General features: G+C 36.5%; 3 protein-coding genes across 3 annotated transcripts; 2 read left to right on the top strand and 1 right to left on the bottom strand.

Moving 5' to 3' along the window:
* Window positions 1–364: 364 nt before the first annotated feature.
* On the bottom strand, window positions 365–3,111 carry LOC116010294 (pentatricopeptide repeat-containing protein At1g80550, mitochondrial). Its single transcript, XM_031249639.1, has 2 exons — window positions 1,449–3,111; window positions 365–1,096 (listed from the first exon to the last, which is right to left on the bottom strand). The coding sequence occupies exon 1, from the start codon at window positions 3,065–3,067 to the stop codon at window positions 1,625–1,627; it is 1,443 nt and encodes a 480-aa protein (XP_031105499.1). The 5' UTR covers window positions 3,068–3,111; the 3' UTR covers window positions 365–1,096; window positions 1,449–1,624.
* Window positions 3,112–4,089: 978 nt separating this feature from the next.
* Window positions 4,090–6,292, top strand: LOC116010295 (F-box/LRR-repeat protein 14). The gene is made up of 2 exons (XM_031249640.1): window positions 4,090–4,193; window positions 4,500–6,292. The coding sequence occupies exon 2, from the start codon at window positions 4,640–4,642 to the stop codon at window positions 6,041–6,043; it is 1,404 nt and encodes a 467-aa protein (XP_031105500.1). The 5' UTR covers window positions 4,090–4,193; window positions 4,500–4,639; the 3' UTR covers window positions 6,044–6,292.
* Window positions 6,293–12,163: 5,871 nt separating this feature from the next.
* Window positions 12,164–13,049, top strand: LOC116004420 (ethylene-responsive transcription factor ERF084). The gene has a single exon (XM_031244467.1). It carries the CDS (start codon window positions 12,205–12,207, stop codon window positions 12,946–12,948), a length of 744 nt encoding a protein of 247 aa, XP_031100327.1. The 5' UTR covers window positions 12,164–12,204; the 3' UTR covers window positions 12,949–13,049.
* The last annotated feature ends 11,937 nt before the right edge of the window (window positions 13,050–24,986 follow it).

Genomic DNA, 24,986 nt, shown 5'->3' with positions numbered 1-24,986 from the left:
AAAAAATAAAGTGTATAACATATAAACTACACTAAATTAAACTACTTTACTAGTACACAAAAAGGGACAAAACCAAGAACATAACATGTACTAACACATGTCAAAAAGAAACTAATAGAATTGAAGTTTGGCCATTTTTTAAAAGAAGTTATGTCTTATGTGATCTTCTTGATAATTTACTGCCATATTAAAATTATCTTATGAAATCTTTTAGCCATTATAAACTGTTGTGGAAGATATCATCAACTGCAGGCTTTTGTAGTAATTAAGGAAATGTTATAAACTTAAAAAGTAAACTTTTTCCTTAAAATATATCTACCACATTTATCATCAAAACCTACCTACACTCTGATCCCTCTTCTTCTCCTCCTGCAAACCTTTCATTGATTTTCACAGTTCTGGGATGGAGCCCAAAGCCGAAGCTGTACGTCATTAGATTACAAATTACATGCGTGTGTTTTTCATATCCTTAATCATATTTTAGGTTTCATTCCAAGAAATTACATCCATGTTAATATCAATGTGTTTTTTTTCTAGGATTGTGTTTTGAAAGTGGATGTGCAGTGTGATGAATGCAAAATGAAGTTGATGGAAGTGCTCAGTTCAATTTCGGGTAAAATATCAAACTGCTCACACTAATCTAAAATACTATCTATCAAACTTTTTACTTCTATGCTCTCTAAAGATGTCAGAAATCAAAGTAAAATACTTTAAATTACTATTGTGAAGGAGTGTATTCTGTTACCATTGATGCTGAACAAGGGATTGCAAAGGTAGCTGGTGAAGTGGAACCCAATGCTCTGTTAAGGGCACTTTCAAGATCAGGAAAACATGCCGAGCTTGTGCGAGTTACCTTCAGGGATCCTCAAATGACACGCAATTCTAACTACGACAGATATGCATCTTCTTCTCCTCCCTATATTCAGCAGGGTTACGGCAATGGTTACAACGCCATTGAAGACTCGTGTGCTAGGGAATTGCCTGAGCATTCTCTGGGCTATGATTACCCTGATAACAACTATTCTGGTGGTTATTTGCCCCCGGCTCAGTACCTGCCGTTGGATGATGAGTATACTGATGCAGCTTCAACAAGTCTCTGCGCAATTATGTGATCTAGGGTAAGAAACAACATATGCAGCTTAGACCTATTTTTACATGGTCAAGGATTCAAGGACAAGAAAATTTATTCTGGCACCGTTTTAGTTCATAAGTTGAATGCATAATTTAAATGAGGCAAATCCTCTATATGTATCTATCTGCTTTCTTGATTTAATGCAGTTCTAGCTGTAGACAATTACATAATGTTTCATTCCCAAATTTCACATGTATTTGAAGAAAATAAAAGACACTCCAAATTGCGATGATAGACTTTTCACAAATTTAAAAGAGATTTGAGAATGAAATTAGTAATTCTGACAACTACAATTACAATCGGTAAATCCAAGCACCTGATACTTATCCAGAAGAGGGTGGAACGAGAAGAGAAGTGAAATCTGAGCGCCTCTTCCATCAACAGCATCTATGTTTGTTTGCACAACTTGGGGAGGGTTTGGCGAGATCAGCAGATCATGATTAGAGTGTTAGACGACAAGTCTTCACTACGCTTCACATGAACCTCAACATGTCAATTCAACCACCTATTTATGCCCGTCATCTTTGTCCCTAGTTCTACCCTTGGCTTGGGTGAAAGCCCCTTCGCTAACATCTCTTCATCATACTTGTGAGCCATATCGACCATACCCTTTTGCACCAAAGCATCAATTAAGGCATGGTAAGCAGATTCATCTGGACTCAAGCCATGTTCTTCCATCTTTTTCCAAAAGCTTAAAACTGGTCGAAGAAAACCCCATCTACCAAACTTACTCATAAGCATCACATACGTATCCATCTGTGGTTGAACTCCTCTTTCAATCATCCTATCAAACAGCGTGAGTATCTCCCTCGGCTTTTCAAGACATCTAAAAAAGCAGTGGTAAGTACAAACATTTGGTTCACAACCCTTCTTAGACATCATATCGAGCACCTTGTATGCCTCCTTATACCTCATATTTTCACACAAAAACTTTAGAATCGTGTTAAAAGTCACCACAGTGGGTGTACAACCCAATTCAATCATCTCTTGGAAAAGTTTAACTGCTACATCAACTCCATCTGAAATCCCAACAGCTCGAATGGCCGTATTATATGCCACCACATCCAATTTGATCCCTTTCTTCTTCATTTCCTTGAACAACTTCACAGCTTTCCATGGCTTCCCACTCTTGCATTGCACATCCATATAAATGGAATACGAAAACAGATCTTTTTCCACACCCCTCCTATCCATTTCTTCCCAAAATTCCCTACACTTTCCCCACCAACTCATTTTAGAAAACCCTCGAAGAATCATGTTATATATTTTCAAATCCACACTAAAGCATGAAAATCTCTCATTCACTATACCGTTCCCAAAACACAATTCTTGAGCCTCTATCACATGTTTATACTCGCACAAAGCATCAACCAAATTCGAGAATGAAACACTATCTTTTAAATTAAACTCCTCTAATTTATCAAACGCATCAATTGCTTCTTTAACAAGGTGAGCTCTACCATAACGGACGAACATAATCCGAAACGTAGTATGATCAGGCTTGGAAGACAAGGAATTTTTCATTTTATAGATAAGATTCCAAGCTATACCGAACTCAAAAAACTTACCAAGAACATCAATGACCTGATTGTAGGTCTGGGTTGTATGTTGGAACCCGCATTGCGATTCCACCCAGTTGAAGAACTCCAACGCTTTTTTCCAGTCATTACTGTAGCAGGACAGAGTTTCCAAGACTAGTGTCGGGTCAAAATCAATGGAATTTCGATGTGAAGTGGCCAATTGATCAGGTTTTGGTTTTGAACTCGGGGCGTCTTCATTAGGAGATACAGAGGGATTTATGGATTTCCGGTAAAAAGATTGATTTTTTACCGGGGAAGTGTGGTAGAGAATTAAAGCTTGGAGCTGAGAGCTAATCAGAGAAGTCGGAAATAATGGAGAATTGCAAGAAGCGACGGAAGAAAACACTCTTTTCATGGCAACTGCACAAAATTGGCCGACGGCGACGGAATCAGAGCCGGAAGAGATTAAGTACCGGAGGCTCGATTGCTCCTTAATAGATTGTAGAAAAGAATATGGGCCGTTTCGTGATTTTTAACAGCCCATGTGTAGTAGGGCCTTTCGATGAAAAGCCCAATGGTGGCCCACTAAAAATATCAATCTTTTTAAGTAACTAGAAATCCACAACTATGTTTTCCAAAAAAAAAAAAGAAATCCACAACTATTATTTCGAAAGTGTACACTGGACCAAGACAAATTTTTCTGTGAACTATGAATACAAGTACATTTTTTATGAAAACACAAGGTACATTTTTAATATATCAAAAGTATACTATTTTTGTATTCGATGCAATTATTTATTTATTTTTAAATACATTATTTTTGTATTCAATGTACATTATTTTATAGTATACAAAATAATGTACTTTTTGTACACAAATAATGTCATTTTTATTTATGGTTCACATAACTTCATGTTTATGGAATAATAATTGCTGAACAAACTCACTTTGTAATCTTAGCCAATAAAAGATCAATAGTTATACCATAGACCCCAGGTCAACCTTACAAGCAAAATACACAATTTATATATTGAATATTTACCATTTGAATTGTGAACATTTAGTATGTATATTCAAGCTTTAGTGGAGGCCGTATTGACTCTTTGTACTTCAACATGTTGAGAATGTATAGATGAATAAAAGTTTCAGTGGAGCAGTATTGATTGATTTGACTCTTTGTGTTTTAACAGATTGATAAGGTATAAATGAACAGAAAATCTAAAATAATATTAACCCTTTGTACTTTCACAAGTTTGCAAAAATTTTATCACGAAAAGATAAATCAACCTAAATTAGGTCGTCACTTGACCCCATCGAGTTAAATTACTTGGAGTATTGGAGATACTCAAACAAAATAAATCACTCTTTTGGAAGCCCAAAAAGGCCCACTAAAATATCCTTTTTTTTTTTAATAGATATTTTGTCTCCCTTCTTGTACGTACTTATCAAATACAGATCTCTCGAATTTAGAAGAAACGTACGGTGAAGTCTTTCCTCAATCATCAAGAGCCTCATTCCTTTGCTACACAGATTATTTCCAGGTTGAATCAGACGTTTCATTTTTCTTTTTCATTTTTCGATCGTATTTTTCAACTGTAATGTTCTTGCTGTTCGATTCATTTTTGACTAGTTGTTCATTTGGTGTTATAAATTGGATTCTTTTATCGAAACTTTTTCTTACATATTTACACTCAAACCTGTATGAATCTGTTTAATTTGTTTGTTGAATTGGTTGGACTTTTTTTGGTTGGGTTCCTCTGCTGTTCTCATTCTTAAAAATAAGAATTTTTGGATAATACTGTATCAATGTAATTTCTGATTTTGTGCTTGTTTTTTAATTCCTCAAGCATCAAATGTTGGTGGGCATTCGGATTTATGGAGGGAAAATATTATTTTGAGGTTAAGATTTTGATTCCGTAAGTTTGTATTTGTTGAGGTTTCCATTGTAGACTGAAGAGAATTGGAGAAGTAGATTAGTATAGTGTAGATGGATGATTTGCCTGATGAACTGGTTGGGGAGGTATTGAGCAAGATGATGAGAATTGGGGATAAAAATTCGGTATCCCTAACTTGTAAACGCCTACATAAATTGGATAATGCTCAGCGGAAATCTATACGAGTTGGTTGTGGATTGGTCCCTGTGCACGATGCCTTGGTTGCCCTTTGCCACAGATTTTCCAACTTGGAGACAGTGGAAATTGTGTACTCTGGTTGGATGTCCAAATTGGGTAAGCAATTGGATGATGGAGGGCTTCTCATTCTCTCTAGTAGCTGCCCGTCGTTAAGAAATCTCACCTTAAGTTACTGTACTTTCGTCACTGATGCTGGTCTAGGATACCTCGCTTCATGCTCGAAACTTTCATCATTGAAGTTGAATTTTACCCCTAGAATAACTGGTTGTGGCATATTATCTCTTGTCGTGGGATGCAAGAATCTGGTTATGCTACACCTGATTCGGTGTCTTAATGTTAGTAGTGTCGAGTGGCTGGAGTATCTTGGCAAACTAGGCAAGATCCAGGACCTCTGCATTAAGAATTGCCGGGCAATTGGAGAAGGCGATTTGATCAAGCTAGGGCCGGGTTGGCAAAAATTAAAGAAACTTCAGTTTGAAGTCGATGCTAACTATCGGTATATGAAAGTTCATGATCCTTTAGCCGTAGACCAGTGGCAAAAGCAATGGATCCCCTGTGACAGCATGATAGAATTAAGCTTGGTTAATTGTATCATCAGCCCTGGAAGAGGGCTCGCCTGTCTTTTGGGGAATTGTAAGAATTTAGAGAAGATCCATTTGGACATGTGCTTGGGGGTGAGGGACAGCGATATTATGTGCTTGGCCCATAAATCAAGCAACCTGCGGTCTATGTCTCTCCGCGTTCCCTCAGATTTCTCGCTACCTCTTCTGGTGAACAATCCGCTGAGACTAACGGACGATAGTCTCCGGGCAGTGGCTCAGAAATGCTCTCATCTTGAATCAGTCAAGCTATCTTTCTCCGATGGCGAGTTCCCCTCGTTTTCGTCATTTTCACTGGATGGAATTCTGAAGCTGATACAGATGTGTCCTATAAGGGAACTCGCCCTTGATCACGCATATTCTTTTAACGACACGGGAATGGAAGTGCTATCTACCGCACAACACCTTCGAATTCTAGAGCTTGTAAGGTGCCAAGAGATCACAGACGAGGGGTTGCAGCTTGTAGCCCAAATCCCCCGTTTGTGCATCCTACGCCTCAGCAAGTGCTTAGGAGTCACCGACGAAGGACTAAAGCCTCTCATCGGATCACAAAAGCTCCAAGTGTTGGTCGTGGAAGACTGCCCGCAAATATCAGAGAGGGGAACCCAAAGCGCTGCAAAATCAGTTACCTTCAAGCAAGACCTGTCTTGGATGTTTTGAGCTTCCTCCATTTGTAAATTGTAAGTGGTATCTTTTGAATCCTTTCAATCTCCAAATTTATTGTTCTGTGTGTAAAATGAAGCAAGTATTGTAGTATAGTCTTTTATCTATGATGTTTCATTCCCATTTAATTTGTTCAAACTTTGAAGTGTTTTGTGTTAGCAGCGCATAGGAAAGCAACAATGTATGTTATCAGTACAACATAAGTCAAAATTATTTTTTCAATATTTCGATCATATTTGCACTCAATTTATTGTATTGTCAATATTTCCTCGTTTTTTATCATACATTTTTTTATATTTCTTTGTTTTTTTAATGATGACTATTTATTTTGTTAATTTTTTTAATGATGAATAATTATTTTCTTTATTTTTTTTAATGATGAATATTTATTTTTAGAATTAACACAGTTTTTTTCAAATTAACATTTAAAAATAGGAATGTCATCTTAATTTTGTGTTTTAGTTCATAATAGTTATTTAACATTTGTCTTATTTATTTATTTAGTTATAAGAAGTTAGTATTTTTAATTTCATAAATTTTTAACATATATATCAAGGACATTTTAGTATATTATGCATTTAAGTATATTACAATGATGACATATAGTTTTCATTCCAACAGATTAATATTACACCCAACAATCCTAACCAAATACATAATATAATCATTTTTTTTTGTAATTTTATATTATCTTTTAACATGTACTCATATTATCTTCCCATTTTGTGAACTAAACACTCATTTGATTAATTTTGATTTTCCGAATGCACCATGAGACTTGGCAAAAACAAGAAAGTCTTCTAGACCAACTATTGGAGGTGTAACTTTTTAGGAGGAAAAAAAAAACCTTGCATGGGCAAGACGAGCTAAAGCTAACAAAAACTCAATTTAAAACTTCAACTCTAAGAACATCCTCAATTCTTTTCTTAGAGCTGTTTGTTTTAAGGCCATCTTCAATCCTTCTCCTAGAGCTGTTTGGTTTAAAGGCATCCTCAATCCTTCCCCTAGAGCTGTTGAAACATGTCGGTGGGTGGAGCCCGTTTGGACCCACCAAAACCAGCAATATGGTGGGCAGACTAAAGAGCCTGCCAAAATATGGGCTATAAAGTTTAAAGACGGCCTTGGATTTTTGGTGGGGCAAGGCAGACTAAGCCCGTTTTGACGGCTCTACCTTCTCACATTTATCTCCACTTACCTTCTCACCTTTATCTCCACATTTTGTAGACTCATTTCTTCCAGATCACCATATAATTTCATTTCATATTTTCTCTCCAATCTTTCTCTTTTTTTTTTTCTTTTTTTTTTCCTTTTCTTGTGGGCTCTACTCCTCTACACTCTTACATATATATCATCTATCATTTTATTCGTTTTTTTACAATTGATAATTTTAACTTTATAATTTGAAAATTTGATTTTAAATAAAATAAATTTACATTTTGAAATAAAATAATTTTTAATTATAAAATTTAATTAGTTATTTTTAAAAAATAAATTAAATTAAAAATTAATAATAATAATTGACCTCAACGGTAAAATGACGGAGGTCAAAATACCAAAGCAACCCCCAAAAACAACAACCTTAATGTTGTTTTTTTTTTAAATATAAAACGGAGAGTGAGGAACAGTTGTCCCTCACTCTCTACGTGCGAAGGGTTAGAGTTATTTTGGAGAGGATTGTCTATTCAAACCAAATCAACTTTCTTCTCTTCCTTCTACTACTTTTCTCCTCCTCTCTCTTCTTCTTCTTCTTTTTCCTTGGATTGAAAAGCTCTTAAATGAAGATTGAAAAGAATCATACTTTATTATTAATTTATGGCAACTCCTCTAATTTTAAAAATTAGAAATTCCACCGATGTTTCTTTTTGGGGAAATTTCCATATTGTGTGCATGTCCCAAACCCCAAAGTCACATAGCCCAACTTCCCTAGTAAAAACCAAGATTTGATCCCTCAGTTCAAAGACTCTCCCACTGCATGCATTGCCCCCTATTATTTTATCCTTAAATTCTTGTCTTACATGCATTCTTCTCTGTCTTGAAAAAGAAAAATGTATTGGAAAACTAAACAACTTAAAAAATATTTTTTTTAAAATATATATTTTTTGTGATATATAGTAATCTTACAGACCGACATTCCATTTTGTTCCTAGCAAATGTTTTCCTATAATGTCATGCACTGTTCTACTCCTTCCTTTCCCACGTTCCATTTTGTTCAAAACAAGCCAATTCCAACACTTCAACACCTACCAGAATCTATAAAAGCCATATTTTGTTATTCAACAGATATACTATATTTAAAAGGTTATTTCATGTAAAAACAATTTAGTTGGTAAACTTGTTCCACTGATATATATTAGGTGACTTATAATTTTGTTGTGTCTTTAGATTGTAATTAAATCTATGCAGAACTCAAATTTGAATTAAACTTTTCTCTAAACCTGAAACAGTTTGGATGAAAGTTTACTCTAACCAGACATTTTGGTTCGCATGAAAATAAATTCTAAAAGATTAAATTTCTAGAATTTGAGGAAATGAATTTTATAATTTGTTTGATTGACGAAAAATTTGTTCCGAGAGAGTTTAAATTCCTCAAATTTAAGGGAGATGGTTTCTTTTGCTCTTCTTTGATATTTTTTTTTTCTATATATTAAAATTTTCATATACTTTTTTGTGTAGATGAAAATTTTCATCCATCTTTAAATCCATTGCAAATTTGAATATTATGTTATTGGTATTTCTCCATTTTCTACTCCCTAAAATGTGTCACACTTTAATTTTTTAATAAAAGGGGTGATTAATAATATTTATTCTTTAATTTTTCTTCATCAAATAAAATTTGAACACTTGATAAAGTATAGCTTTATAGAGTACATGCATCTACCATTTTCCTAAAAACTCTAACAAAAATTAAAGGTGTGTTTGGAAACCCGAAAAATGAAATGATTTCATTTTTCGGGTTTAAGTGTTTGGCAAGGTGGAAAACTTTAAAGTCATTGAGAAATCATATCTTGGTCAATGAAAAATACATCAAATTTTCAGAAAAATTTCTCTCTCTCTCTCTCTCTCCCCCCCCCCCCCTCGAGCGGGAAGCCATTCTCTAAGTGCTTCTTCCAAGTTTTCAGCCTCTCTCACGCTTGTCTTCTTCTCACCTTCTTCCAAAAACTAGTCGTCCAGACTGGTTTCAATTCCTCTCAAAAACTAGTCAGCAGATTGGTTCCGAAGTCAATTTGGCCGATTGATTTTCCCTTCGAAAACCAATTAGCCAATGTGATTTTGCAATGAGATTTTTTTTTAATTTTGTTGTGATCTTTTGATTTTGTTGTGATGTTTCAAAAAATGAACCAAACATCAAGACAATTTTCTGGAATGCAACTAAATTGAAAAAAGAAAATATTTTCTAAAAAATAACTCATTTACCCGAGTTATTTTCCTAATTTTCAAACAATCCTAAATAAAAAATTAAAAATAAATAAATATATGATGCTCTTGCTGGAGTTGATTATTTGAAAATTTGGGAAAATATTGAAAATGATTACTGTTACTCTCTGAAAAGTTGGAGCACTGTTTTCTCCTGAAACACAGCTTCGGAAACATCGAAGGCAGAAAGGTGCAGATACATCATCCTCAGATTGTCTCTCTACCAAGAAATTAATATTGAATTAATTTTTTTTGAATACTACTAATTCTATTACAATGCAGTATCTGTTCATAACTACTTTCTCAAAGTATTGAAGCACAAGAGTTAGTATTGCCTCCACTGAGGCTCGAACCCACCGCCTCCCATATAAAGGGAAGGATTTGATGCTACTGGACCACAAGGTCCTTGCAAATATTGGTGAATTAATTAAAAAACATATTTTATCCCAATTAAAAATCTAAATTAATAATTAAACTACAAACTTAAATTCCATATGGAGTATTACACTCCACTCCCAAAAGATCCCGCATTATTCCGCATATTTCTTCTCCCAAAAAGTTAAATTCTCAATTTTAACCCGATAGAACATGTAAAAAAATGTAAATGTTAGTGTGCACAAGGAGTCAATCCACTTTAAACATAATTCTCGCATTATAACTGTCGATTTTAAAACATTGATCTCTTCTTTTAAATATCTATCTACTAAACTAGTGAGCTAAATCCGTACTGACTTTATTTCACATATTTCTTTCTGTCTAACGTACGACTTCACAAGGGACAAACCCCAGCCATCTGATCTGATCTCCTCATGATTGACGTGATCATAGCCCTTGAATTGGTTTTTTCCTCCCATGCACGTTATGCTCCTAATCAAACCAAACCCACTGCGTGCATATTCAGCTGATAAGAGAGCCCAAGCGTTGCACAGTGGTTGTTGTTATGTCGCCACACGGTTAAGCCCCTGCACCCTCCAACCACCATAACTTTCCCCTGGTTAAAGCCAGCAATCATAGCTATCAAAGCCCATGCAGTCAAACAATCTTTTCTCCCCGCCCTTCACGTAATCCTACAACCCTACGCTTACCAATCTCTTTCATATCTTCCATTTCTTGAGATCATTAATTAACCCTTTTCCCCTACAAACCCCATCATTTCATTTCAATGAATGTCATTAGCAATAAGGAAACGATATTTTAAATGTAATACGTAGTCCATAAAATTTTTGTCACATCCACTTAACTAGAATTAGAATTTTTGTGTTTAATTTGAGTCTTGAGAATACAGTTAACTTAAAATTTATGTAAAACTTCTTTGTCACTTGTGAATATAAATAAATAAATAAATATATATATATATATATATATATATATATATATATATGAAATGTATATGATATTTATTGATCTTTTTTTTTTTTTTTAATCTTAGTAGTGTGTTTCTCGACCTTCCAATTTGAGAAGTGGACCTTACCAGCACTGACAGATAGCACCCGAAACATCATCATCTCATTTATCACACTCACTCGATCAAGTCTCTTTAGCATCAGTACTTGACGCGACTGATCCGAGTGAACTATAAGCGAGCAGTTGAGCGCCACATACCCCTTTTATAATTGAGAATTTCAGTAGGTGCTACAATAAACAACACTATAAAAGTTAACTTTACGCCACGTAAGAGGGGATTTGGCTGTAATTGAAGAATATGATTAGAATTTTCGACCTTTTGATAACATTCTGGCTTCTTGAGCTCTAACTGAACTTTGTGTATGTACTAAGGATTACATTATAGATTTTTGTTCACAATTACACATTTGGACTTAACATGCCAATACCATATAATTAACTTTATCATCCACCTTAGCTTTGAGATTCTATTTGAGATGAACAAAATTAGTCTTGATGTCTAGTGCTCAAGTGTATCTTATCTAAAAAACATGTGGTACGGTCAAACAAAAAAAAAAGTTCTTGTCCCATGTCTTAATTTCATTTAAAAAAAATAAAATAACACAATAATTATAATTGATCTAAAAAATAATAATTATAACATGTTACGCCAGTATTAATATCAATTGTAAAGTTACACTAATTCTTTGCATATCACTAACAAAATATAATATTCAATTTTATACATATTTACATCATTATGAGAGTAATACTAAGCATACTCTAACCTTTTATTTGATTAATTGTCTATTCCTATTGACATGATATACTTTAATTAATTTATCAAAAATATAATAATAATTCACAGTTGATTTTTTTTTTCCTTTCTCTAATAAAATCCAAATAAGCCATTAGGCTTGTTATTTTCCTTATTATGAGTTGGGAGATTGTAAAATTGATGAGTATTGGTCTGATACAAACTTTGTTTTCAAAAAAAAAATGAGTATTGGTCTGATGGTTGTGTTGTGTTGTGGGATGGAGTGGTGAGTTCCAAGGGGTATATCCCCTGTGTGAAGCAAGGACAAGTATGCAATAAGTAATTAATAAATACATGACCGACCGATTGTGGTCACTTCCAATTTGACAATAATATCTTAATCTCTATCTACAAAATCTACCTCCCCCCCCCCTCACCCATACCCACCCCACGTACCCCAAGGCACCTTTTATTAAAAAATATAAAAAACAAACAATTTGCGTTGAGTTTATAAATTGCATGTAGAATTGCGAGTTCTTTTCGTCAGTATCTTGTGTGTTTGTTTGTTGTCTCTCTCTGAGTTCTCTGCACAACAACAAAAACAATGAGTTCCTCGTCTCGTTTCCATATGTTTCAGACCACTCAAAATCTGGATTCTCTTCTCCTTAAACAACACCAATATTCCTACTTCGATGACATGCAATCGTTCCACTCCATTTCGCCGTTTCCAGTTGCGAAACAGGTTGATCCGCCGCCGCAGAGTGCCGGAATTTCTGGGGATTTTTCTGTTTGTGAGGAGGTGAAGGGAGAATCTCCGGTTCTTGAAGGGATTGCGGCGGTGGTGGGGGAGCGTGTGCTTTTTGGCCGCCCCGAGAATTTGAGGGACGAGGAGATCGCCGCCGCCGCCGCGGCGGGTGTTGAGAAGCGGAGTGGGGAGGAGAAACAGAGGAGCTATAGAGGGGTGAGGAAGCGGCCGTGGGGGAGGTGGTCGGCGGAGATTCGTGACCGGATAGGGCGGTGCCGTCATTGGCTGGGGACATTCGACACGCCGGAGGAGGCCGCCAGAGCTTACGACGTGGCGGCCCGGTGGCTCCGGGGCTCCAAAGCGCGTACCAACTTCGAGATACCGCCGGTCCTTCCGCCGTCATCCTCCTCGTCTTCGTCGTCGGAGACGATGAAAAAGAGGAAATTGAGCAATGGCGGCGACGAGGAGGTTAAGAATAAGATTAAGAAGAACAAGTGCGCGGTGGTGACATCGGCGGCGCAACTTTTTAGCTCATTCCAAAACACCGCGATCGCCAAGGGGAATAATCTCCCATTGGAGCTTGATCTTAAGCTCTCCCACTAGCTAGTCCAATCATGTTTCTAATTAACCTAATATTTATATATTACTCCCTAATTAATTAAAGCCCCATATATCATCGAATCCCTTTGTTTTTTGTCTTGTGTTCTCTATATCCATGTCGTGAATGGAAGGATGGTTTGTGCCTTAATGGTTACATAAACTTGTGCATGCAATATAATGGTCTGTTTGTAACCACAATTAATATTCCACTAAACTTAATTAATTAGTTTAGTTTGATTTATGGCCCTCGAAGCTGTAAAATTTTTATGTTTTGGTACAATGGTATGTACGTTGTAGTCCTTTTCTTATATTTTTGTTTTTCTCACCTTGTCGTGGATGCCATTATGCTAATGTAAAATTTGCGTACGCTTTTTTATTTTTGGAAGAAATCAAAGCGTAGGCTTTTTTAGTTTAACATGCGTAATTGTTAGGCTATCTTAATCCAGAAATTTCTCTCACTTTCTAACATGGATCCCACTCCACATCATCAAATTTTTAAATTCTTCATTATTTGAAATTTGCATATTGTAATTATAAATATAATAACTAAATAATATAATAAGAAATAAAAAAGATAGAAAGTACACAAATCATACTTTTTCTTCCACTTTTTCATTCTCTCTCCTCTTGCTAATTTAGCAATTTCTCTTTCCTATTGCAACACACATGGCATTAAATAATAATAAATAAAAAATTCTCTCTTGCCACATAGATTAGAAAGGAGAGATTGGCAAGGTTGAGGACAACCTTAGAGATCGAATTAATGGATGGAAATTATGCGGTTCTTGAGAAGCAAGGATTGAGTGTGTGAATTTTGGAAGTCGATAATAATCTTTGCAGAGGTTATCTCGTACTTATATTTTGTCTTAACTAAAAGGTATTTGTATTATCAAGTTGCAAATGGGTGGTCAAAGATCAAATCTTTGTGATAGGGCTTTGGATTCTATGGATTAAAAATGATTGAGGATTTTGGATTCTATGGATTGAAAATGATTGAGAATTTGGAGAGTATATAAGAGATACGTAAAACATCATGAGTATTAACAAAAATATTTGTATTATGTTATAACTAAAAAAAAAATTATATTGATAATTTATGAAGAAAAAAAAGTAGTTGTATTATGTCATCATTAAAAATTTAAATTGATAATAAGTATTTGTTGTCATAATTAAAAAATTAAATTAATACTTATAAATAAATTTTATATGAGATCATTTTACCGTGACACGTATAATATTTTCTTATTTAAAATGTAATATTTTAAAATTTTAATTAAAAAATATTACATGATATAAATAAGACGGTCTTATATAAGATTTACTAGTTATTTTTTGAGTAAGATTTACTAGTTATTAAATTATGTTTTAACTAAAAATTTAAATTAATTGTTTTAACGGCAAAGTTATTAACATTAAGCTAAATAAAATTTTTTGGCTTGATTTATAGTTTTTTTGTGTGTCATATTTAGCAAACAATTTTAGTCATATGCATTATATTTATTAACGTCAAACAAGATTTATTTCATATAGAATTCAGTCGCAAAGTATTAAGTAACTATTAACATTAAATTAAATTAGATTTCTGTCATATATCCATGCAAACGCCAATGAAGCTTAAGATCAACTCCCAACAAATAACTGCAGGAATGAAAGACCACCTTAAACAATAAAAACTGATGCTCCTTCGACGTACCATTATTATTTATATAATCGACATTATTATTATTATTATTATTAAGCAATGTTAATAATGTTACGTTTTAGATATGTGCAAAGTCCCCCATGAAAGGTGGGCTCAGTCTTTGAAGCCAGAAAGTAGAAAGAGCAACACACAGTTATTGGCACAGTTAATAGATGCTCTGTGGGAATGGTACAGTGCGCACAGTTATTAGTACTCTCGTAGGAGAAAACTGATAGTGCAGACTGCACCTTACACACCATCACCCATCACCTATTCCCCACTCTGCCTTGAACAAAACAACATTTTTTTTCAAAAAAAAAAAAAAAACACATTAATTTCGAGAATCTTCCCAACTTTGATTTGCCAGAGAGTTCACAGTCACTACATGAAAGTGCGCTCTATGAGAGCCAGTCTTGTGACCCTAGGCCTTAGCTAACAAAGGATCACAAAAACGAAAAATAACAATAAACAACTCACACTATAAGTACCAACTTTACTAAAGTTACCATAACATCCACAACTCATATACTAGATACGTGGTAGAGGAGATTAATGGTGAAATGTTTCTCAATTGATTGACAAGTCCTTAAATACTGTATACTTGGATCAATGACAAAGTAAATTCTTGATATAAAAAATATATTATTAAGGAATTACATTTCAATCTCGAATGCTCAATCGCTCTTATCCTATTTGTTTAGGAGATAATTTTTTGAAGAGTATTACAAGAATTTTTAATCTCTATTCCTTGACTCTTACTTATAGAGACGACAAATAATAATAAATTATCTTTATTATGTGAATCTGATTTTTACATTATAAATTTGTGTGAAATAAAAGGTGAAAGTAGATTTTGGAATTCCATGTACAAGTGGTAGATTTCTTTTTCTAAATGTTTATACACCGATTTTTCTATAAAAAAAAAAAAAAGTGTTTATACACCGGTAGTGAAGGGGGTTGTGGAGGGTGGGGGGTGGGGGGCAGCAGAATCCCTGCATGATTCACCGGGTTGACTGATTGACATGCATGATCTGATCACAAATGATTTGATATCAAATTTAATTGTAAAATATTAGGAGAGAAGGATTTCTGGGGATGACGTACAGATTTTCATTTGTACTGCTAATAGTAACATATTCTCAGACTTGCAGACTACGTACCAATCCAAACGCCAGTGCTACGTACACTACACACTACACACCCGTATATATAAGCTTTCATTTGCATTTATTTTTAATTTCTAATATAAATAAATTTTTATCCCCATAAAATAACAATCAATAAACTAGGATTCAACAATATTAAGGTGCTCCCTTACCTCAACCATCACACAACGGGTCACAAAGTTTGTGAATCATCGAAAAGATGAGTAAATTTCAATTCGTTGCCACTATTCCAATAACACATTTGTATACTACACGCTTTGATACCAACCTAAGCCACCGACTGCACGTTATCACGTCAAATTTGTAAGTGTGAGATTTTGACATTGTGCTCCCAATTACTCTACTACAAATATAATAGTGACAACTACTTGTTACTTGAGGAATTTGATATTAATATTTAGAGTTAATTCCATTTTTGGTCATATATTTATAGATGACAATTCACTTTTAGTTCTTTTTTATTAACACATCCTCATTTGGTCCTAGTATTATTATTACGACATGACCAATTTTAGTCATCTAGCAACAAAATCGTTGAAATATCGTTAAATACAAAAACGTTTCAATCTTTTTTAAACAAAGTATGTTGAACCGTACCACTATATATTTTATGTTTATTTTTTTGAAAATGTTCATAATTGAAAATCGAAATCTCCTTATATTTAACGATATTTAAACTGATTTGTTGATAAAGGACCAAAATTGGTCATGCCACAATAATACTAGGACAAAAAATGGATGTTCTAATAAAAATGGACTAAAAGTGGATTGTCACATATAAATTTAGGACTAAAAATGGAATTAACTCTAATATTTATTTTCTTACATTTTAAAGTCTCTTAACTCATATTGTATTTAGGAACTTGACGAAGAGTGCATCGTGTAAGCGGGAAAAGAAAAAATCAAAATGATCTCATTTACTAGAATATCATGTTACACTTGGAAGTTCAAGATGATAGCTATATATATATATATATATATATATATATATATATGCCCTTCTTGGCTTTTATCCTCCAACATCCCTCATAAGGTAGCGCATGTAGATCGTGAATACCCAACTTAGAGATGATCAAAGATCTTAAATAGAGCAATGGGAAGGGTTTTGGTGAAAGCATCTGCAACTTGACTTGATAACGAAATTGATAAGAGCTTGATCGAACCATGAGATACCTTCTCCCAAATAAGGTGATAGTCTATCTCAATATGTTTTATCCTCTCGTGAAAGACATGATTTTCAGCTATAGCTATTGCCGACTTATTGTCGCAGAATACGACTGATGGTCTCTACGTAGATGTTTATAAGTCTGCTATCCACAGGACTTCATAGACAGTGGAGACAAGCACTCGATATTCTGCCTCGAAGGAGGATCTAGAGACTGTTGCTTATTTATTTGATTTCCAAGAGATAAGAGCGAGTCGAGAAAAACGCAATAGCCTTACGGACCTTCGCATCTCCCTACAGGAGCTCAATCTAAGCCTGAGAAGACGTTGAGTTGCAAAGCGTCACCCTTGGGATAAAACCGCTCTTGTCCAGGTGTGTTCTTGATATACTGAATTGGACTCTATGAACAGCTCTTAAATGCTTGTTGGTTAGCGTCTACCAATGTACTAAAAGTACATTAATTATGTACTGAATGTACATTATTGGATAATATATCCAATATACAAAATAATAAAATTTTAGTACTCAAATAATGTACTTTATATACACAAATAATGCACTTTTTTTATTTATGGCCCACACAATAATGATTGCGGGTGGGGGTAATATATGAAATTATTTTTGAGTGAATTCTGAAAAACTTAGACTACCGTGTTCTTGGTCTAAGATTGTAAAAGAGTCTTCCAACTATTAAACCCAATTACTAGATTTGTTAGATGACCTTTTAACTATTTACTGATCTAGTGCAAAGAATAGAACAAGGAGTATTATGCAGATAATGTGCAATCAAAGCAGTAAGAACACCAAGAATTGGTAACCCAGTTCGGAATCTCAATTCCTACATCTGGGGGGCATCACTCTGATTGCCCAACTCTTCATTGATCAACTCTGGAAATGTATCAGAAATTTACAGTAGAGAATCACACGGCAACTCTAGAAATCTTCGTTATCACCATTCTAGAATTCAGCCTTGAAGAGTTGAAGAATACTTGATCTCCCGATCTTCTTGAACTGAGGCTCCCCCTCAATCGTAGCGCAACTGGCTTTCAGAGTAATTGCTTGCCCAATACTTCATGAAGAATATGCATCTTGAATCAAAGGTAAGCTTTGTCAAGATATCTTGTTATCACATCTAAGGAAGCTTTCCCATTCAGATCTTTTGTATTTTCTTCCGTCCAATCGATCACTGGAAATCTTCCTCATATATATGTTGCCCAGCTTCGGTTAAGTTTGAAACCTTCGTAACTGACTCTGATTCCTCTTCTTGTCTTCCTTGTCTTGGTTCAGTGTTTCGTTCAGCAAGCTGTCTTTAAGGTCTTCTGATCCTTCTGCTGAACTATAGGAAACCTAATACATCATAAGACAACTTGTTTTTGAACTATCTGCTGAACTAACATAATTGTCACAAGGACTTGTTACAACTTAGGGAGTTTCACAAATACTTTTCTTTTTAGCAATTTTTATTAACAATCTCCCCCTTTGTAGCAAGTTTCTTGGCAATTTACAACAATCTTCCTAAAATATCAGAGATAGTCAAAAACAGCGTTCATTCAAAACATAGTCCAAAACAGAATTAAACAACTGACAGAATATGAAGATGATTATATCATCATACAAAACAAAACGGACCATAAACTAACATAAGACCCTATTACAAATAACCCATTCAATCAGTGGGATTTTCAGACTATCTTCTTCATCAAAAAGAGGGTCTATCTTCAAGTAACCAAGTAACCAATGTTTAGAAGGTTGTTTCTACTCCCCCTATTGCCAGGAACTTGTGAATCTGTAGCCACAAGACTCCTTAGCATGACCAAGCAGAAAAGACAACCCAGGTTTTAGAAAAGAATCATTCAGATTCTGAGGACTCATCCTCCTGACTGTTTGCGGTGGATTCAGCTTCAGGTGCGATGGAATCAGCTTCATGTGCAATAGATGGATCAGTGGGTGTTTCAGTGACAGCAGCAGTCATTTCTTGATCTCTCAATCTCAATTGTTCTCTTTTCAACAAGTATCTGTATGATCGTGTTAAGATCTCTGATGCTTTTGTCAAGGTGCTGGGCTGTGAGCTTGCTGGTAAATGGTGCATCAAGGTTCAGAGCTGGGGTTGAGCTGCTTGCATGTTCTGGAAAGATGTCAAGCACATGACTTCCTTGTTTGAGTCTGGCATCGATTGTTCTGACTTGTGGTGCCTCCATAGGCTCATTTGGTTCTGGTTTGAACCCTTGTGAGCGCAGAACTCCATAAATTGTGCAGGGAAAAGGCAGTTTTACCTTGCTCTCCTTAGACTCTGGTTTTCTGAAAGATGCCACATGTTTGAAGATGATGTCACCTAAGTCAACAGGAATACCTTTGCCTATCTTGTAGATTAGGGTGGCCATAAGAAAGTTTAAACCTCCTCGGTGTTCATTTGGCATCCAATTTGTCATGGCTAGTTTGTGCAGTATAGCATACTTTGTTGTGAGAGATTTGGCTGGCAACATGTTGGTTTCAGCAGGTCAATAGCTGTATGTTCCTCCTGTAATGACCTTCGTGATTGTATTTGCACCAATAACAGGGTCTTCAATGTCACTTGCATCTATGCCCAGATACAGATTGATGGTACGTGTGTCAAAGTTGTATTCGTTTCCTCTCAGCCAAACACGTCCATAAACATGTGAGCCAGCCTCCTTGATAGTCTTCAGAAGGTTTGCATAAAATTCCTTGATGGCAATAGGTGGATAGCTAGTCTGAGTTGTTACAGACTTGACAAGGTTTAGCTTCTCAAACACTGGCATAAGTCTGTAAATTCCTTTCATGCGCCACAAGAAATTGGAATGTTTTTTGGTATACTCTTTGGTGGATTTTTAAATCGTAATGGTGGCGGACCAGATTCGCTATAGAAAGCTCATTGCGGAGATATGTAATGCAAAGAATTTGATGCCCAAGGATGGGCAGGGCACTGCCAGTGCCTACGTTCTGGTGGATTTCGATGGCCAGCGGCGGCGGACGACGACCAAGTTCCGGGACGGGAGTCCGCTTGGGGAGATCCCCTGAGTGACTACATCTTCATTATAATCACAATCTTGACTAGCAAGTGTAGATGAAGGTTCAGGGCTTGTTCTTTCCGATTCAAACCCATTCATGGTCGCCGTCGATCTCGTCGCCAACCAAGACAGCGGATCGCAAATCTTCACCGTTAGATCACAACTCGACGCCAACGTTGTTTTTTCCGGAATGCTGCCATAGTGCTGAATGTTTGCCCAAATAGGAGCTTGACCTCTGAAACAAGATCCGCCCTTGGCCCATCATCTCCGACGAATAGCTTTCGCCCGTGAACACAGTGAGAGACGAGAAAAAAATCACTGAATGAAAGCATCGTCGTTGGAAGATAGAGGAGAAGACTCGTTGTGGTTGGGAATGGAAGAGTAAATGCCTTTGCTGCCTCCATAGACCATGAATGCATTGCCTTTGCTCGTGAATTTCTCGCCTGTGTAGTCATGTACTGAAGCTTCCGAGTACCGAAAAAGAAATACGCAAAGTAGTGCAATGGCCCAAGATGGTTGTCTGACTGGTGTAGCAAATAAACAAAGGAAAGGAAGAAGAAAGGGAAAGAAAGGGGTACCGGAAATGACACTGTATGATGGGAGCGGTTGAGACCGTTGAAGCCACTTATCCACACGACGCCGTTTTACGTTACCGTTAAAGAGCAGTTGATTACGTCGTCGTCGTTTTAACCGCATTCTCCCTCACTGCCAGAAGCTTCCCTGACCGTTGTGATCCTTGAAATCAGGAAACTGTTTCACTCAATTAGCTCTGTATTTAGTCCTACAATGTAATGGGAAGGATTATGCTGAGTAATACACTGAATTTTCTTCTTCTCTCTACCTTCTTTTCTCTCTTCTCTAACCCTAAATCTCTCAATTCCCTTTTCTCTTTTCCTCTTCCACCTAAGTGCGCTGCAAGTGGTATCAGAGCCCTCATGGACGATCGCGTAAGCAAACTCGAATCTGCTGTCATTGAGCTCAACAGTAAGCTTGACACCCATTTTCAAGCAACACAAGACTCCGTTGCTGGGCTTACTGTTCAGTTTGGGAGTTTTAAGGAGGAGATGCTGCAGCTGCTGAGATTGAACAGACCATCTCCTCCGATCGTGGGGCATTCTCCGGGTCAGTCGTCCGTCAATGGCCAAACCCAGGGAGAGCCGAGCTTAGCCCCAGAATACCCCAGGGGTAGACCGGATAAGGCTCCGATCCAGGAGGACGAAGTTGAGGAGGTTCGGCCTGAGAATGTGATAACTAGGAGCTTTTGAGCCAGTGAGGAGAACAGAGGCTGAATGGGCTCCCAGGAGGAGAGAGGTAGACGGGCTTAGGCCAAGACCTGCTGAACAGCACTTGGAACTCACGAGGTACAAAAGTGAATTCCCTCTGTTTGATTACACTTACCCTAGACAGTGGGTTTTGAGGTGTGAGAAATTCTTTTCACTCACACAGGTTCCTAGACTTGATATTCCCAATTTATTGTTTGTGCATTTAACTGGGAGAGTTGGCTTATGGTTTGAGAGTTATATAAACAACTTGAGAGAGGGATTCTACTGGCCACACTTTGCTGAGGCAGTTTGTAAACGATTTGGGGATAGTGAGGCCTCTTTGATGGAAGATTTTGCCAACTTCAAGCAAAGGGGTGGGGTGGATGACTTCACTGATGAGTATGAGCAGTTTAGGAGCTTGTTGTTACAATCCCATCCCTATCTGACTGCCAATTATTTCATTGAAAACTATATATCAAGGCTAAAACAGGATTTGAGATGTTTTGTGAGGACAGCAAGACTAAGGGAGTTAGATGATGCCATTTGGTTGGCTAGACAATATGAGAGGGGCCTGAAACCCAATGAAAACACCAAAAGCACACCTTGGAAGCACACCTTGGAACACCAGAACCATACAAAACCCCAGAAATACCAATTCCAATTCCAACATACCCTTACCTACCACCCACAACCCAAAACCCACATTATCTACCCAAACCACTGCATCCAAACGCCCTGAGATTACCCAGTTTAAAAACCAACTTAGAGAACAGAAAAGATGTTTCAGATGTTTTGACTCGTGACAGCCAGGTCATAAGTGTAAGGGCCCTACATTCAATATCATAGAGGAACAATTGAGTATAGATGGTTCTGATCTGCTAGAACAATGTGAGGAAGGGCCAGTTATAGGAGAGGCTGAAGTGTCTCTCTATGCTGTAGTAGGAGGGGAAAGTCTAAACACTATCAAATTACTGGGGTTAATACAGAAACAACCAGTAGTTATACTAGTTGACAGTGGCAGTACTCACAGCTTTCTGGACCCTAAGCTGTTGTGTCAATTAAGAAGAGAGCCAACGAAGGTCAAACCCCTTCTGGTGACAGTTGCCAATGGGGACACAGTTGTTAGTGATTCAATCTGCCAAGGCCTCACTTGGCAAATACAACAGGAGCAGTTTGTCAAGGACTTCAGGCTTTTAAGGTTAGGGGGCTGTGACATGGTGTTGGGAATGGATTGGGTAGATCAATTCGCCCCAATCCAATTGCACACTAGACCACCAGGCATCTCCTTTCACAAAGAAGGAAAGAAGGTATTCCTCAAAGGGCTTACAAAGAAGGTTTTGCTTAAAGCAGCCACTGACAAACAAGTCAAGAGATGGCATAAAACAGGAGTCCAAGGTTTCTTGGTGCAATGTACTGCCCTAACTACCACTGAGTCCCTAGAAAAAACCTCCCTATACCACACCTCCACCCATATTGTCAATCCTGAATTATCACAGATTCTCTCAGAATTTCAAGACCTTTTTCAAGAACCTTCTACCCTTCCACCCAGAGATCCCTTGATCATACCATTCCCTTGATCCCTAGTGCAAAACCTGTTAATGTGGGACCATACAGGTATTCTTTTGACCAAAAAAACATAATTGAGAAAATGGTTGATGAAATACTGTCTGCTGGTGTAATCACTTCAAGCTCTTCCTGTTTTGCTTCCCCAGTATTGTTAGTGCCCAAGAAAGACAACAGTTGGAGGTTCTGTATAGATTACAGAGCTCTCAATAGCATCACTATTAAAAACAAATTTCCTATACCTCTTGTGGAAGATTTGTTTTCTGAATTGGCTGGGGCTATCTGTTTTTCTAAGTTAAACCTGAGATCAGGATACCATCAAGTCAGGATGAAAGAGGGTGAGGAGTTTAAAACAGCCTTTAGAACCCATCAGGGCCTTTACGAATTCAAAGTCATGCCATTTGGGCTTACCAATGCCCCAGCAACCTTCCAGTCTCTAATGAACCAAGTGTTCAAACCCCTACTTAGAAAATCAGTGCTTGTATTCTTTGATGACATCCTAATCTATAGTGGGAGCATGGAGGATCACTGGAAGCACTTGAGAGAGGTAATGCTAATTATGAGACAACATAAGCTACTGGCTAAGTTAAGTAAATGCTCTTTTGCTCAGGCCCAAGTAGAATACCTGGGGCATATTATCTCTCAGGCAGGGCTGCAAACAGATCCTACCAAACTAGAGGCTGTGGCATCATGGCCCACACCTATGTCTGTCAAGACTTTGAGAGGGTTCCTTGGATTAGCTGGGTACTACAGGCGATTCATTAAAGCTTATGGGGTAATCAGCAAGCCTCTTACTGATATGCTAAGGAAGGATGCTTTTCATTGGTCCCAGGAAGCTGAAATGGCCTTTGAGCAATTGAAACAGGCCCTGTGCAATTCCCCTGTCCTAGCCCTACCTGATTTTCAAAAGGAATTCATTGTGGAGGCATATGCTAGTTACAAAGGAATGGGGGCTGTTCTAGTATAGGAAGGGAGACCAATTGCCTTTTTCAGTAAGGCTTTTGGTGACAAGCATTTGGGGCTGTCAATCTATGAAAAAGAGTACTTATCCATAATCAATGCTGTGGAGAAGTGGAGATCTTACCTTTTAGGAAGACACTTCACTATCAGAACTGATCACCATAGTCTGTAGTTTTTGTTGGAGCAAAAGATTACAACTGCATTGTAGCAGAAAGGTTTAACTAAATTGCTGGGTTTAGACTACTCTATTCAGTACAAAAAAGGGTGTTGATAACACGGCAGCAGATGCCCTTTCAAGGAGGGGCTTTGAAATGGAGGCTGCATCCAATTCTATCTCTGTTGTTCAACCCCAATGGATAGATGACATAATTGCAAGCTATGTGAGTGATCCATGGGCAGCAGATAACTTGACTGCCTCACTGGTAAACCCTACTGCTGACCCTAAGATATCTGTATCCAAGGGCTTAGTGAGGTACAAGGGCAGACTATACATAGGCACTACAGGGAATTTGAGGAGGGAATTAATAGCCAAACTACGGGGTTGTTTAGCAACTTGGAAAAATAGAGAATTTTCCAAAAAAATGGAGAATTGAAGGAGTGGAAAAAGGAAAATTGGAGAAGTTGTTTACTAAATTCATTCTTCCAATTTCATTATTCACTCCATTCTTCCAATTCTTATACAAATTTGGAGAGATTGAAAACAACTCTCTCCAAATAGAGGGATGGAATGGGGCGGGTGAACAGTGCTCTCTCCCTTGAGGTCTGGGCTTTGAATCCTGCTGGGTGCAATGCATATGTGTGCCTAATTGCTTATATTTCTTTTGTTCTTTCCCCACCCCTGCGCCTGAACAAATTTGTTCTTTTGTTTTTTACTTTAATTACTATTATTATTATTATATTAATTATTATTTTTTTTTGAAAAGTATTATTATTATTATTATTATTATTATGTTTACTTTTTTACTTTAATTACTACTACTACTACTACTACTACTACTACTACTATTATTATTATTATTATTATTATTATTATTATTATTATTATTATGTACTCAAATTATGTACTAAAATGATTTAAATAGTTGTAATTTATTTAGTACAGAGTAATATGTTTTTAACGACTTTTGTTACATTTTGTACATTTAATTAGTATTAGTGTAATTGAATTTTTTATTTAAAAATTAAATTTGTAAAATGAAATTATTATTATTATTATTA

The sequence above is a fragment of the Ipomoea triloba genome, chromosome 2 (assembly GCF_003576645.1).
Source record: "Ipomoea triloba cultivar NCNSP0323 chromosome 2, ASM357664v1".
In the NCBI taxonomy this organism is placed as follows: domain Eukaryota; kingdom Viridiplantae; phylum Streptophyta; class Magnoliopsida; order Solanales; family Convolvulaceae; genus Ipomoea; species Ipomoea triloba.
This window is presented reverse-complemented; position numbering and strand designations above follow the sequence as displayed.

What these genes read in the sequence shown, in the direction of transcription:
- LOC116010294 (XM_031249639.1), bottom strand. Translation starts at nt 3,067, where the DNA reads ATGAAAAGAGTGTTTTCTTCCGTCGCTTCTTGCAATTCTCCATTATTT.
- LOC116010295 (XM_031249640.1), top strand. Translation starts at nt 4,640, where the DNA reads ATGGATGATTTGCCTGATGAACTGGTTGGGGAGGTATTGAGCAAGATG.
- LOC116004420 (XM_031244467.1), top strand. Translation starts at nt 12,205, where the DNA reads ATGAGTTCCTCGTCTCGTTTCCATATGTTTCAGACCACTCAAAATCTG.